The sequence below is a fragment of the Cyprinus carpio genome, chromosome B19 (assembly GCF_018340385.1).
Source record: "Cyprinus carpio isolate SPL01 chromosome B19, ASM1834038v1, whole genome shotgun sequence".
NCBI classification, from domain to species: domain Eukaryota; kingdom Metazoa; phylum Chordata; class Actinopteri; order Cypriniformes; family Cyprinidae; genus Cyprinus; species Cyprinus carpio.
The window spans coordinates 26,584,403-26,599,193 of NC_056615.1; the positions used below are offsets into that span (position 1 = coordinate 26,584,403).

Genomic DNA, 14,791 nt, shown 5'->3' on the forward strand with positions numbered 1-14,791 from the left:
CCACAACATCGTAGAATAAGAGCGCAGAAAAAAAAAGCCAGAGCTCGGACACAGATGCCATTGTTCTTTCAGGAGGTTACTGTTTTAGACGTGGATGCCTAAGTTTGACGGTGCTAGTCGCCGGATTCAAAGGCCTTAGCTTCGTGAGAAGAACCGAGCACCTCAAACACAGCGATGCCAGTGAGCGGAAAGGGCCGGTAAGGGGCGGGGCGATGCCTTATATAGTATTGTGCGTCACTTCAGTGGGCGGGACCAGAGTAGAGCCCTCAAGGTGTGATTGGCTCGTCTGTTCTGTCAGTTATATCCGCTCGTTTATGAGTGCACGTTGGTTTTAGATGCATAAAAAAAGTGAAACACAGAATCGTTTTGTTTTTAAAAGTCTTTAAAATAATAAAATAAAATATTAAATATATTTAAAAATATTTTTTTCTGTTGTTTTTTTATTTACAACAGAAAATTAATATATGAATGAATTTAATAATAATTCGCTTTAAGTACTTAAAAAAAAACTGCCAGCTTCAGCGATTTCATTAGATGCTAATATTATGGTACAATAAAATTACTATATTTTGTATCACCATATTTAGATGGTACTTTAAAGTATACCATTTTAAAAAAAACATGGTAATACCAAAGTACTTTTTTGTTTGTTTGTTTGTTTGATGCACATGTATCTTTTATAAAAAAAAATAAAAAAAAATTAATAAATATCACTGATTGTGTAGTAGGCAATAGTTGTTCATTTAATGCTGTCAAAAATCAACGTTTTGAAAAGCATAAAAGCTATATAAAGAAATGAAGGCAGCAGACGGCATAAACTGTTTAATGAAGTCTCTGTGATTAAGCAGAAACACTTTTAATGGAATGAAACACAAAAACAAACGCACACCATTCTCGCTGAACACACAGCCAACAGTCATGTTACTAAAATGAATCCATATTCAAAACAAATCTGATAATTAATCTGAAACTCTGGTCTTTTGGCACCCTTGTGATATGGTATTTCAAAACACTATTTGAGACTGAATTTAAAGGTCCCATCCAAATACATTAAACCAAGCTTTTCATAGTTTTACGTCTCATCCTGTAATTCAAGGAGATACGGGAACCGTATGCACACGAATGTCTCAGTCGAGCCAGTTACACTTCTCTGATCAGCAGAGCACAACTGAGCTCAAACAGACAACTGTGGTTTTGTCTTTTGTTATTGAATCCGTTAACTGATCTTGAGATAATGCTGAGCTGTTCTGTTGTGACGATGTCAGTCTTTATGGGATTTTCCTTTGGGCTTCTCATCGTAAGACACGCCGTACTCGTTCACTCTGGTTTTGTCCACTGGATAGAGCCTGAAACAACATCAACATCTCATAAGACATCCGTGTGAGTTTAAACATCAGCTCTGGATCCGTGTTTGACTGTGGCTCCTCACCATCTCTGATACAGGTATACGAGGAACACCAAGTCATCTCTGAAACACGCTAACCGATGCGACGTGGGCATGGTGATGATGAATGCAAAAACGTCATCGATAAACGTATTAAAAGCCTGTTGAGAAACATAAGAGTCACAATTATAAGGACACCACTCCTCAATTATTGAAACACAAACTGGATTTTTTTTTTTGGTCAATATTAGTAGTCAATAATTAATTTATTACATCAGACAACTAATATGATAAATTATTTTATTAAACTGATAGATTTTATATAGGAAAAAAATAATAATAAACAATATATATATATATATATTTAAAATAATACATAATGTACAATATATAAATAAATATGGAAAACTGTTAAATGAAAAATATAACAGGTATCTGATACCCGTTGCAAAGGGAAAAAAATAATAATAAACATATAATATATAAAAATAGATATAATTTATTAAGTCTGACAACTAATGTTATGTTAATAAATTGTTAGATTTTGTCGTTTTATTTACAAAATAATAATAAAAATGTATTTATAATAAATAATGCATAATGTACAATAGAAAATAGATTTGTTATATATAAAAAACATGTATCTGACACCTGTAGCATAAAAAATAATTTATTTAAATAAAAAAATAATTAAAAGAAAATAAAAAATAAAAAAATAAAAAATATATAAAATATATATAATTTATTGAGTCTGACAACTAATGTGATATATTATTTTATTAATTTGTTAGATTTTATGTCATTTTATAAAAAAAAAAAAAAATATATATAAAAAGAATACACGATAGAAAATAGATTTGTTTTATATATATATATATATATATATATATATATATATATATATATATATATATATGTGTGTGTGTGTGTGTGTGTGTGTGTGTGTGGTGTGTGTGTGAATGTGTGTGTGTGTGTGTGTGTGTGTATCTGATACCTGTAGCATAAAAAAATATTAAAATAAAATGAAAAATAAATTACATATAAAAATATATAATTTATTGAGTGACATAATGTGGTATATAATTTTATTAATTTGTTAGATTTTATGTTGTTTTAATTAAACAAAAAATAAAATGTATTCAAAATAATGCATAATGCAAAATAGAAAATGATGGAGAATTGTTAAATTTCTTTTAATAAAATGTAATATTTTTTAATATTTGATATATATATATATTTTTTTCTCCAATTCAGAACCATGTTGATACTTTAAAAGCATTATTATGCGCCAAAACAAATACTCTGTCTCTGTATATATGATACATTAACAATGCAAACAGCATCAGAGAGCTTCCCGACCGTAGTATCGTCTCTCACCTTGTACATAAAGGCTTTCCAGGGCAGATGAGCGACTGATTTCAGCTGCGAAGACAAATGCATTGATTATTAAATCAAACATCATTTCATTATTCTGAATGCAAGAGGTATTTTAGACTGAACAAACCTTGTAATTTACAAAGAGTTGAGGCAGCATAAAGAGGAATCCAAAGGCGTACACCCCTGACCGAGAACAACAATGATCAATTAGATTTCCATCACTAATATTTCTGAATAAATCAATCAGTCAGACAGAGCTACAAAATTAAACTTACCATTGACTAAACTGTTAATAATCCAGGAGTACCAGCTGTTCAAACACAACAAATATTCATCAGTTGTGCACTTTAGATAACAGTTAAAAAGTATTTAATACTCTGTTTAGCCATTGAATATATTCAGGACTCTTCACCTTTTGTACTTGACAAACACAAGCGAGTAAACCGCCCCCCCGACACACAGAGGATACAGCAGGTAGGACAGATACTTCATCGCCTGCTCAGAGGAACAACATTCAAATCAAACTCAAGATATCAAAACATAATCATAAGAATGAAGCTTCAACTCACCAGCGTGTCATATTCCTCTGTTCGTTTCTCAGATTCGTCAAACTTCCCAAACTGAAGGATAGATCGGGAACCATTCAGAGTTAAAGAATAATCCCTTTTAACTTTTAGTAACAGAATCACTAAAGAAAAACCACAGAAGTTTACCAGGAACGCGGGAGTCAAGCCCCTCCATACGACGTGTATTTTAAAAGCCTTCTTCACTTTCCAGACCTGAAAAACAAGAGCAAAAAGACAAAAACTGTAGTTTTATGTTCATTTTGTCCACTTGATCCAGGTAAATCTGCAGCAGAAACTATAACCAACACAAAAGCCTGATTGAAATCTTGCGGTACCTCTATCAAAGAGCCGATCCCAGCAGGAAGCAGGACCAGCAGACTGGTCTGCTCATCCAGCAGATACAGGAAGATCACGATGGTGCTGAAACACCTCCACAGCACTGAGACACACACACACACACAAACACACACACACACACACACACACACACACACACTTCACATCAACCCACGTCCAATCATCTGATGCATGCATACACATGTTGCTGAATGATCTAGCTCATATTATTAGAAGTGACGCAGCTGTATCTAATTATTTCCCAAATTTATAAATAAAAATGTACTGTAACTACTATCAAAAAAATGAAGCTACTTATGAAACTGTATATACTTAGTGGATAATGCACTTTAGATAAATAAATTAGGGATATACACATTAGGGATACATATAAAATATTGGATTTTTTTTCCGAAGCTATCCGATATTTTATGACATCATTTACTGCTTTATTTAAAGAAACTCATTAACTTATTTGCTATAATAAAATAAAACCGATATATTTCCTTTTGTTTGGAAACAACACCAAGTCTCTCCTGTGCAGAAATTATAAGCAAAATATTTTTAATTTTGGTTAGTTTTTAACAAGAACTTATTTGTTAGAATTTAATAAACAACAATGAAGGTTTTTTTGACGGTACACTGAAGCTTTGAAAATAACTATACCTAAATAAACTATCAACTGCTGCATTTTTTCCCAGAAAGATGCAGTATTAACCCTAACATTTTATTTTAAGATTTAACATTTGTAGATGGTCTAAAGCAAAAGAGATGTAAAAATTCAGAAAATCTTTTAGAGCTTACGATTTGTTTAAAAAATAAAACATATTACACATTAATGAATAAATCAGTACAACATAAAAAAAAAATAGGTGTCAAGGTGTCATTTTATATTTTTTTTCTTCTAATAAACTATAGCAAAACATACTCATTATTTTATGACATCATTTACTGCTTTATTTAATCAGAAACACAGTCTAAATGTTATTTTGGTAGGCTATTTTACTTTTAATTTAATTAGAAGTAGGCCAACAGCGCCCCCTACAGATTAAAACTCCTACAGTACTGAACATCATCCCCAACTTTCCAGGACTGGGGGAGGCTGCCACTTTGTAAAACTTTTATGGAGGCCACTGCACAGTGCTGTTACAAAACTGTTTCTACTGGCTATCTACACACTGAACGTGTTATTTTGTAGGCCTGTGTTTCCTCTATTTATCTAATGAACAGATTAAATGTTGCGATCCTTAGCTGTAAACAGTCAATCTAATCATCATTCAGACAAAACTTTGCTTCAAGAATTAGCATTATCCACACTGCTGACAGTGCGATTATATCGCTAGCACACCCTGAGCACATGTGAGTGTATTCCTCTTAACGGTAAGACATATCGGCATAATTGTTCATATCGGCCCGATGTCGATATTTACATTTAAAGCCATTATCAGCCGATTCCGATATCAGTGCGATTATACTGTGCATCCCTAAAATAAATATTAACATATGTTTTAAAATCATAAATTATTTTATTCATGAATTAGGTTAATATTCCATGTTCAGAGTATCTGACACAACCTAAATTGTAGATTTTCTGCATTGTAAAGAGAACATTAAATTCATTTTGTTGGTAAACCACCTTAAAAGATGGGGCAACAAACATTAGAATAACACTGAAATAATTAATCATTAAAAAATTAGAATAACACTGAAAGAAGGCTGCACTCAGTATCATCAATTAATAATTACAAAAATTTTGAGTTTGTCATTTTTATTATTTGTTTTACTAGGGTTAAATATATTTTGGAAAAATTTAGAATTTCATTTCATTTTTAATTTAATAAATTTTTAATTATTACATTTATAATAATTTATATATAAATAAAATTATAAATTTTAACTTACAATATCTAAAAAAAAATATAATTATTTTTTTTAATATATATTTATGTTTTTTAACATATAACACAATTTAATTAAACATTCAAAACTGACACTAGCTAAAATAAAATATATTTATGTTTTTTAATATTTTATATTATTTAAGTTAACATTTGTAGAGTTTATTTGCAAAAACAGATAACTCAATTTTCTGACATTTTCAAAAATCATGTTTTTTATTATGTAATCATGTTTTTATTGTGTTTTATTGTGTCATCTGTGATTTTTAGTTCTTTTTTAACCTAATCAAAATAACCCAACTGCAGTGTGATGAAGATTAATTGTAATGCACAATGAAAAAAACATGATTTTTGAGAATTGTTAAAAACAGAGTTATCTGTTTTTGCAAATTAACTCTTCATTTATTTATATTAAAAATGTTTTTTTTTTTTTTTTATGGTTTTAGTTTTAGATTACCATAGCAATCCTAATGATTTTATGAAATTCTATTGAATTCTGTTCAGTTTCACTCATTTGGTTGCTCATTTGACCATATTTCCACTAACACAAAGCAAGCTTTCACTTCTACAGAAACTCTTTGCATGTATTGCATGCATGTAAACCAGTGGTGTGAAGGAAAGTTCCTGTTGAACAAAAGGTGTTGACAGACCTGCTTTACTGGACATCCCAACCATGCTCTTCTTGTGTTTCCAGAAACTGATGTCATTTTTGAAAGCCAGAAAATCAAACAAAAGCTGAAAAACACAGTAATGTTTGAATGAAGTGAAATATGAACTCATCAGTGTCTGCAGCAGGAACACAGTTCAGAAATCTGATGAATCTTACGTGGAAGGCGGCCACAAAGAAGGTGAGAGCGAGGAAATACAGATTGGTGTCCACAAATATCCCCTTGATTTCATCAGCATCCTTTTCAGTGAAGCCTAGAGTGCAAAGAAAAATATCCTTTTGACTTTTATACTTTTATTTTCTATATTAATCTGAAAAAGTGTCCAGCAGTCTTAAACAGTTAATGAAATAAATTACTTTACATGATGGAAATATAAGTTCAAAACCCTCAAACCCTCAAGGTTTCTTGCTTTAATTATTAATTTCTTATTATTTATTTAATTTTTTTGTTTTAAAGAGAGGGTAAAAAAGAAAATGTATGTACATAAAAAGCATGCACATACAAAAATATCTAAAGATTCCAATTTAATACATATTAAATTAATATTATATTAATTAAAAGAATATTATTAATATTTCTATTAATATTATACTGACATATCATTATATATATATATATATATATATATATATATATATATATATATATATATATATATATATATATATCATCATCATCTTCATTATTATTATTATTATTATTATTATATAATCATATGCAATGATTTTGTTTTTTATACATTAAAATTATGCATTTTATATAAATTCTTTAACAGCAATCCAAAACCGTTAATTTAATGACCTACATTACATGATGAACATATATTTAATCTTATTAATACATTTAATTAAATACATTTGATATTGCTGTTAATTATTAGCTTTTTTTAATGACTGAATTCCTTTCATAATATTTTTTTTTGTTGTTGTATATATTGCATAAAATAAGTATTGATCACAACCTAATAAAAAAAAAAAAAAAAAAAACCCTTTAAAATCATTTGTCCTTGACGAATTCACTTTAATTCTTACCAAACTGCTGAAGTGAATAAACGGCGTCCTGCATGTGTATCCAGAAGCGCAGTTTCCCGAGAGCGATGGAGTCGTATGAGATGGTCAGAGGAAGCTCAGTGCTGCTGCTGTTGATTTCCTGCAGATCAGACACATTAACACTCGATGCACATCTTCACTACAGCAGCTGCAAGAAAACCACTGGATGTAGAGAACCAGAGGAGCAGTACCATTAAATCCTTCACTCTGTTGCTCAGCTCATCTACAAACAGCAGCGGCAGGTAAATCATCTTCTTCCCGCTCTGATATCTGCAGGACAGGAAGCAGAGGAGGTTGGGATGATGAAAAATGTACATGACTGTATGAATGATCTCACATGCTTTTAAATGTGGTAAGTCACTGTAAGACATAGCGATTATCTCATGGATTGATTGCTTTATCCCTTAAAGGACCAAAGGGCACTGCAAAGGTCAAGCGTAATAAAAGGAAGCCGACGGACTCACACTCTCATGTAGCGGTGCACGTCTCCAGGAAGGGCCTCTCGATCAAACTGGAAGTTCTCGGACACCACGTTCACCGTCAGACGGGAACGCCAGTGAGAAACGGGCCGGTCCAGCTCGGAGTCGCTACTCTGCTTCTGCTGATCCGGTTTCTGAGTGCAAATCAGATTGGTTTGTGTAATGCTGTGTAATGTGAACAGGAGGATGCGGGCGTCAGCTCACCTGCGGCTCGTCCTGCCCCGTGATCAGGCTGATCTCCGGAGGTTTGGGCAGCATGTATGTGGTCAGCTGCGTGACTAAATGCACCTGATGTGGATCCTGCCACGGCGAGACTCCTGCCTGATGCAGGAACACCATGGCGTACAGCGTCCCATTCTTGCGGGTCTTCTTCGGCAGGGACACATTAACTAACCTTGAAAAGACAGAAGCAGATCTGGTATGTGATAGTTGCTTATTATGGACACAAATGAAGCCCTACAGGACGAAAATACAGAGGACCAGTGATATAATGTTAGTTAGGTCTATTAAATGACTTCTCTTTTACCTCTCAAACCTGGTGTTGACATCAAACTCTTCCTCTCTGTGGATCAGACTGTGTCCACCGTCAGCATTGGGTCTTAATGCAGTGTAGATGCTGAGCTGTTAAACACACGTCCAAATGATCTCTGATGTTGCATTTATTATTATACATTCTTATTTTTACTGGAATGTATTTTGTACTGTATAATGTTGATTATATGCCATTCAAATAGATACATTAAATAAATGTCTGCTAATGTGGGTGAAATGTGGAAATGTTTAGAGAAAAGCAGTGTAGAGATAACATAATATAAATAAATAAATAGATAAATAAAAATATAAATATGAATAAAAATTAAATAAAAAAAAAAAAAAAAAAAAAAAGAATAAAAAATAAAGAAAAAATATAAGTAAATAGAATAGATAAAATTGATATTAAAATAAATAAATAAATAGATGAAAATAAATAAGAATTAGATTTAAATAAATATATGTAAAAAAATGTAAAATAAAATTAGATTTAAATAAACAAATAAATATAATAAAAAGATGAATAAATAAAAATGAGATATATAAATAATATATATATATAAATATAAAATATATAAGTAAATAAAATTGATATTAAAATAAATAAATGAAAATAAATAAGAATTAGATTTAAATAAATATATGTAATAAAAATGTAAAATAAAATTAGATTGAAATATATATGTATGTATGAATTAGATTACTATATACAATATATCAATAAATTAACACATAAATAGACAGATAAATATTAATAAAAATTTGATTGAAATAAATAGTTAAATAAATTAAATTGGATTAAAATGTAATATAAAATGATAAATTTAAATAAAAATAAATAAATAAATGACAATTAAACTAAATAATAATAAAAATTTTATGATATAAATATATATAATAATAATATATAATATATAATATATATATATATTTAATTTCGAACTAGTTTTCTTATTTGATACAAGTAATTTTCTATTCTTAAAAAAATCGAACTAGTTTTCTTATTTGTTTGTATTCTATCTGTTTTCTTTTAATTTATTATACAATTAACAAAAGCAAAAAAACAAAAAAAAGCCTTCTAACACTGGCTTGCTCTATTCTTTTTCCTATTCTATCTCTTTTCTTTTTATTTATTATATTATTTAAAAGACCCGAGACTTGTTATAGCACTTGTATATCATTGCTCTTTTGTTGATTTTGATTGCTTCCATTGTCCTCATTTGTAAGTCGCTCTGGATAAAAGCGTCCGCTAAATGACTAAATGTAAATGGATAAATACAATTATGAATAATGAATAGGAAATGTGTATGAGTAAATAAATAAATATTGAGTACAGTGCTATAATGAGTTAGAAAAAAAAACAATAAATAATTAACTTAGAAACTAAAATGTTTCACAGCATAAATCTGGTCTATATAGATGCTTTTTAAATTGTAGAACTAGGGCCCCTTCCATTGTGCTGCTGTACAGTATTTACATGCATTGTCTGAAAATAAGTTGTAAATGTTGACATGACTTGCTCACCTGCAGTCGAGGTTTTCCGGCCAGGTAGGGTGAGATGCAGCTGTCACTCTTGGGTTTCTCGCAGGGTTTGGTGTACACGATCCCGAACATGACCCAGCATGTGTGCAGCACGTAGAGCAGGAAGAGCCCCACGATCAGACCCGTCAGAGAGGTCTTAGGAAACATCCTGACCGCGTCAATCAATCACTCTGATGCACACACACCAGCATCCTTCATAAGCTCTGCACGCTGCTGCTCTGAGAACTCATCCGGGTTACACTCCAGCACCCTCTGAGATCCCGTGTAAAGTCACCGACGGCTCCTCATGATGAAGCCAGCGTGATTAATGTCTTTAATTTATCGCTCGATTCTTCTTCTTCTTCTTGTTGTGGCGTTTATTCGCGGAGGGCAAGCCTTATCGCTCGATTCGCTTTGGACGCGATGTTTCAATGAGCGCTTACTTCCGGGTTCCGCTTCCTGTCACGGGGTTGCCAGATTTGTTCAATTCGCTGTTTTGACATTTGAGAAAGTAATAACAGAAATAATAACATACTGTTAGATGTCACTGCAACTCTAATGCAAATTAATAACAGAAAGAATGACATACTGTTAGATGTCACTGCAAGTTCTTTAAAACTTTAAAAACATATTTATAAAATAATTTTTATATAACAATTTAATATATAATTATTTATATCTATTTTTTATTTTATTTTACACGTCTTTGGAGATCCATAGTCTAGACGTGTGGATATAAAGACTTTTAAATGTATTTTATCATAATAATAAAAAATAATAATAATACGATTCAAAACTTTTTACTTTTATTTACCTTAAAGTTTATGTACTGCTATTTAAGATACATTAATTAAATAATACGATTCTAAACTTTTTACTTTTATTTACCTTAAAGTTTATGTACTGCTATTTAAGATACACTAATTAAATATTTTAAATGTATCTTCGCTGATTTTGGTGTGTAGTGGCAGTTCAATGCTTTGTCACTGATTCCGCTTCCGCTTCGCGCAGGAAGTGATTCCCCTCAAAGATCCAGTAGCGTCAGACGCTTCTCTGTCGTTTTACGCTACAATTTTTTCTGATTTCGGTGGAGGATTTAATCTCAGAATCCACCGCCAGCATGAAACTCGTCAGGTAATAAACTTCTACATGTATTATGTTATTAATATACACCGATTCTCCGCAGCGAGAAGGGATGTAATCTGACGGATGGAGTTAGATTGTGTTTGTTAGCCGTTAGCTGCTAGCTGCAGCAGGCGGGAATGAATGAACCAAACGAGATTGTTTGGGTTTTTCTTTTTTTTTAAACTTATTTATGTTTTTAAACATGTAATTCGTGGGCTTAGTCTTAGATTTATGAAACTGTGCATTTAAACTCGTAGACGCGGGCCTTAAATCTAACAAACGCAGCAACAGAAACAATCGCTTCTAATGCTAGTAACTTTCTGTTTGCTTGTTAATACAAATGCAATCAGTAAAATACATGTGTATTTATGTTACTAGAGAAATAGAATACAATTAAGAGGTTTAAAATACAATTTCATAAAAATACAATTCCAAACAAAAACTAATACAAATAAAACCTAAAATGGAATAGATCAGACAAAATGTGAATTAGTGCTGCTGTAAGGTTGTTTGTCGTTGTGTTGAGTGGTTCAGTCAGTACTTGTGATTGTGATCCTGCAGGTTTTTGATGAAACTGAGCCATGAAACTGTCACCATTGAGCTGAAGAATGGCACGCAGGTCCATGGCACCGTTACAGGTAATTATGATTCAACATAGAAACCTTCACATTAAAGGATTAGTTCACTTCCAGAATAAACATGATAATTTCACACCACCGTGTCATCCAAGAAGTTGACGTCTTTCGTTCTTCAGTCGCTAAGAAATGAAGGTTTTTGAGGAAAACATTCCAGGGTTTTTCTCCGTATAATGGACTTCAGTGGGGACCAGCGGGCTGGAGCTACACGATCCCAGCCGAGGAATAAGGGTCTTATCTAGTGAAATGTGACCCTGGACCCCAAAACCAGTCTTAAGTGTCAGTTTTTCAAAATTGAGATTTATACATCATCTGGAAGCTGAATAAATAAGCTTTCAATTGATGTATGATTTGTTAGGATCGGACAATATTTGTCTGAGATACAACTATTTAAAAATCTGGAATCTGAGGGTGCAAAAAAATCTAAATATTGAGAAAATCATCTTTAAAGTTGTCCAAATGAATTCTTAGCAATGCATATTACTAATCAAAATTAAGTTTTGATATATTTATGGTAGGAAATTTACAATATATTCATGGAACATGATCTTTACTCAAAGGGTTAGTTCACCCCAAAATGAAAATTCTGTCATTAATGACTCACCCTCATGTCGTTCCAAACCCGTAAGACCTCCGTTCATCTTCGGAACACAGTTTAATATATTTTAAATTTAGTCCGAGAGCTTTCTGTCCCTCCATTGAAAATGTATGTACGGTATACTGTCCACGTCCAGAAAGGTAATAAAAACATCTTCAAAGTAGTCCATGTGACATCAGAGGGTCCGCTAGAATTTATTAAAGCATCGAAAATACATTTTGCTCCAAAAATAACAAAAATTACGACTTTATTCATCATTTTCTTCTCTTCCGGGTCTGTTGTGAGTGCGTTCACAACACTGCAGTGTACGACACTGCTGACGTGTTTTATTCAATTTATATACTTTTTTTTTTTTTTACCACAAATGCACAAACTACAGTTTGGAAATTCTTACTGTTGAGCACCAGTGAAGTCTATTTTATGGAGAAAAATCCTGGAATGTTTTCCTCAGAAATGAAAGAAAGACATTAACATCTTGGATGACTTGAGAGTGAGTAAATGATCTGCTACTTGTTGAATTGACAGATGGCTAAATGTCGTCTTTGACTCCTGTGAACAGGTGTGGATGTCAGTATGAACACTCACCTCAAAGCTGTGAAGATGACCCTCAAAAACAGAGAGCCCACTCAGCTGGAGTCTCTCAGTATCCGTGGCAACAACATCCGCTACTTCATCCTGCCGGACAGTCTTCCTCTGGACACGCTGCTGGTGGACATCGAGCCTAAAGTCAAGTCAAAGAAGAGAGAGGCTGGTGAGTGCTGGAAAACCGTCTGAACTGAACATGACAAACCGATCACAGGAAAATGCTGATGTGCGTGTGTCTCTTTCTCACAGTGGCTGGCCGCGGGGGGCGAGGAAGAGGACGGGGTCGTGGCAGAGGAAGAGGACGTGGACGCGGCGGGCCCAGGAGATGAATCTCTCAAGCCACTGTACATTTGTGTGCTTTGTACAGCAGTTTTTTTTTTCATTTCTTTTGAAAACTGTTTTGCGTCTTGAGCTGCTGAGCTGTTTGTACTGATCGTTTTATTTTTTTATTTCAGCACAATATTTTTTAAAAAGTGAAAGGAAAACAAATAAAATAACTAGAATAAAAATACCTACAATCTACATTCCTATCCGTAGTATGTCCGTTTATTGTATTTGCCTGCTGGTTACTGTACATTCTCTGTGCTCCCAGCACATAATATTAAAACATACCCATTTAGTTTTTTGTCATCATGATATCGTTAAAGGTGAAAAATAGCATATGCTTCCATTTAAAAAGGATCTGCAAGTATCAGCTTAGTCAAATTTAAAAGAACTAAAAAGTACAAAAAAAGTAATATCAGCAGGATAGGCAGCCACTATATTGGCCATCCTTTTACTGGTGCACTCTGTAAAACTTCTATATGTTGAAAATGTTCTACTCAAGAATAAAAATCTCTCGCATTGGGGCATGTTTTTTTCTGCATCTGCATATGATTCAGAGACAGGACCAGGTTGATGACGTGAGGTGTGGCCTGGCCAATTAGAAGGCATTAAGGTGGAAACAAAGGATAGGCAAAAAACTTCTCTGCGGGTACGGTAGACAGATGAACAATTTTCTTAGACCTCTGTTTTACCTTCCAGCACGTTATTAAAAAGGTACATTTTACTGTCCAGTATTTGACAAAAACCAAAATTTCTTTCTCAAGCGCTCTGATCAATTACTTAACATGGGTTTTTAAAAGCTTAACCTTTCACCTTTTTTCAATCATAATTTGTATTTTTAGTAACCATAAACGATACAAGCCGTTGAATCATTAGACGACTGCTCTGTGATGGAGCTCAAGGTTGCACTTAACTATCATGATAAGTCGTTAGTGAACAGTCTTCTCTTCTTCATTTTGAAGGTTTATCTAGTCTCATTCTTCATCTAGTTTGTGTGTTTTTAGAGGCTCCACATAACACGCTTGCCTCAAAAACTACATAGCCGTGACGATCGTCTGGCACACTGAAGAACAAAACACACTACACCTAAATATACTACTACACTAACATAGCACTGCCATACTGGAATCAGAGAGTTACAGACAACAGAAATGACCTGCATCGGAACTATGACATTTGTATCGCATGAAGCTTATCATAGTTTCCCCAAATCATAAATAAAGTCCCGGGGTCTCATTATTACAACTTTGCGTATGCCGACAGAAACGAGCATAAACGGCCAATGTAATAATACAACTTTTTCGCAGCATGCACCTATCGTGATTTATAAAAAATAAACTTGGCGGACAGATATGGCGCGCATCGTACGAAAAGACGATTCTAGGATATGCGATCACACGCCACCTCTTTTTCCTGGAGTGTGAAAGAAGAGTAATTACGTAGGCTCACACAGCGATTTTAAAACTGTTTTTTCATGATGATTTCACACATTTACATTAAATACTCACTCCGCATTAATGGCGGATAGAAAACTGGAAATTACAAAAAGAGCTTTAACAAAAAAGCATAATTACATAATTTTATTATGACAATAGTGGCCCTAAAATCATTTTTCCATGGTGTAGTATGCTATGTTTATGAGAACACTTCGAACCACGGGATGCTATATATGTGCGCTATACCCTAAAATTCTCTTTAAAACTAAATACAGCTCA

The 14,791-nt window shown here is 32.8% G+C and overlaps 2 protein-coding genes across 2 annotated transcripts; one reads left to right on the top strand and one right to left on the bottom strand.

Annotated features, from left to right (window-relative positions):
• Positions 1–816: 816 nt before the first annotated feature.
• LOC109093386 (cleft lip and palate transmembrane protein 1-like protein) lies at positions 817–10,271 on the bottom strand. The gene is made up of 17 exons (XM_042745136.1): positions 9,813–10,271; positions 8,284–8,378; positions 7,962–8,151; positions 7,743–7,891; positions 7,470–7,548; positions 7,261–7,378; positions 6,388–6,482; positions 6,212–6,296; positions 3,663–3,766; positions 3,475–3,540; positions 3,331–3,381; positions 3,174–3,256; positions 3,037–3,071; positions 2,889–2,944; positions 2,762–2,806; positions 1,430–1,545; positions 817–1,346 (listed from the first exon to the last, which is right to left on the bottom strand). The coding sequence occupies exons 1-17, from the start codon at positions 9,975–9,977 to the stop codon at positions 1,262–1,264; spliced, it is 1,617 nt and encodes a 538-aa protein (XP_042601070.1). The 5' UTR covers positions 9,978–10,271; the 3' UTR covers positions 817–1,261.
• A 513-nt stretch (positions 10,272–10,784) lies between these two features.
• Positions 10,785–13,162, top strand: LOC122140748 (small nuclear ribonucleoprotein Sm D1-like). The gene is made up of 4 exons (XM_042745576.1): positions 10,785–10,943; positions 11,496–11,572; positions 12,727–12,918; positions 13,002–13,162. The coding sequence occupies exons 1-4, from the start codon at positions 10,930–10,932 to the stop codon at positions 13,079–13,081; spliced, it is 363 nt and encodes a 120-aa protein (XP_042601510.1). The 5' UTR covers positions 10,785–10,929; the 3' UTR covers positions 13,082–13,162.
• Positions 13,163–14,791: the final 1,629 nt, after the last annotated feature.

What these genes read in the sequence shown, in the direction of transcription:
- LOC109093386 (XM_042745136.1), bottom strand. Translation starts at nt 9,977, where the DNA reads ATGTTTCCTAAGACCTCTCTGACGGGTCTGATCGTGGGGCTCTTCCTG. An exon ending in CCGGAAAACCTCGACTGCAG is followed by an intron (nt 8,379 to 9,812) that starts GTGAGCAAGTCA and finishes TGTGTTTAACAG; the next exon opens with CTCAGCATCTACACTGCATT. An exon ending in TCTTTGTGGCCGCCTTCCAC is followed by an intron (nt 6,297 to 6,387) that starts GTAAGATTCATC and finishes TGTGTTTTTCAG; the next exon opens with CTTTTGTTTGATTTTCTGGC.
- LOC122140748 (XM_042745576.1), top strand. An exon ending in GGTCCATGGCACCGTTACAG is followed by an intron (nt 11,573 to 12,726) that starts GTAATTATGATT and finishes TCCTGTGAACAG; the next exon opens with GTGTGGATGTCAGTATGAAC. An exon ending in GTCAAAGAAGAGAGAGGCTG is followed by an intron (nt 12,919 to 13,001) that starts GTGAGTGCTGGA and finishes TCTTTCTCACAG; the next exon opens with TGGCTGGCCGCGGGGGGCGA.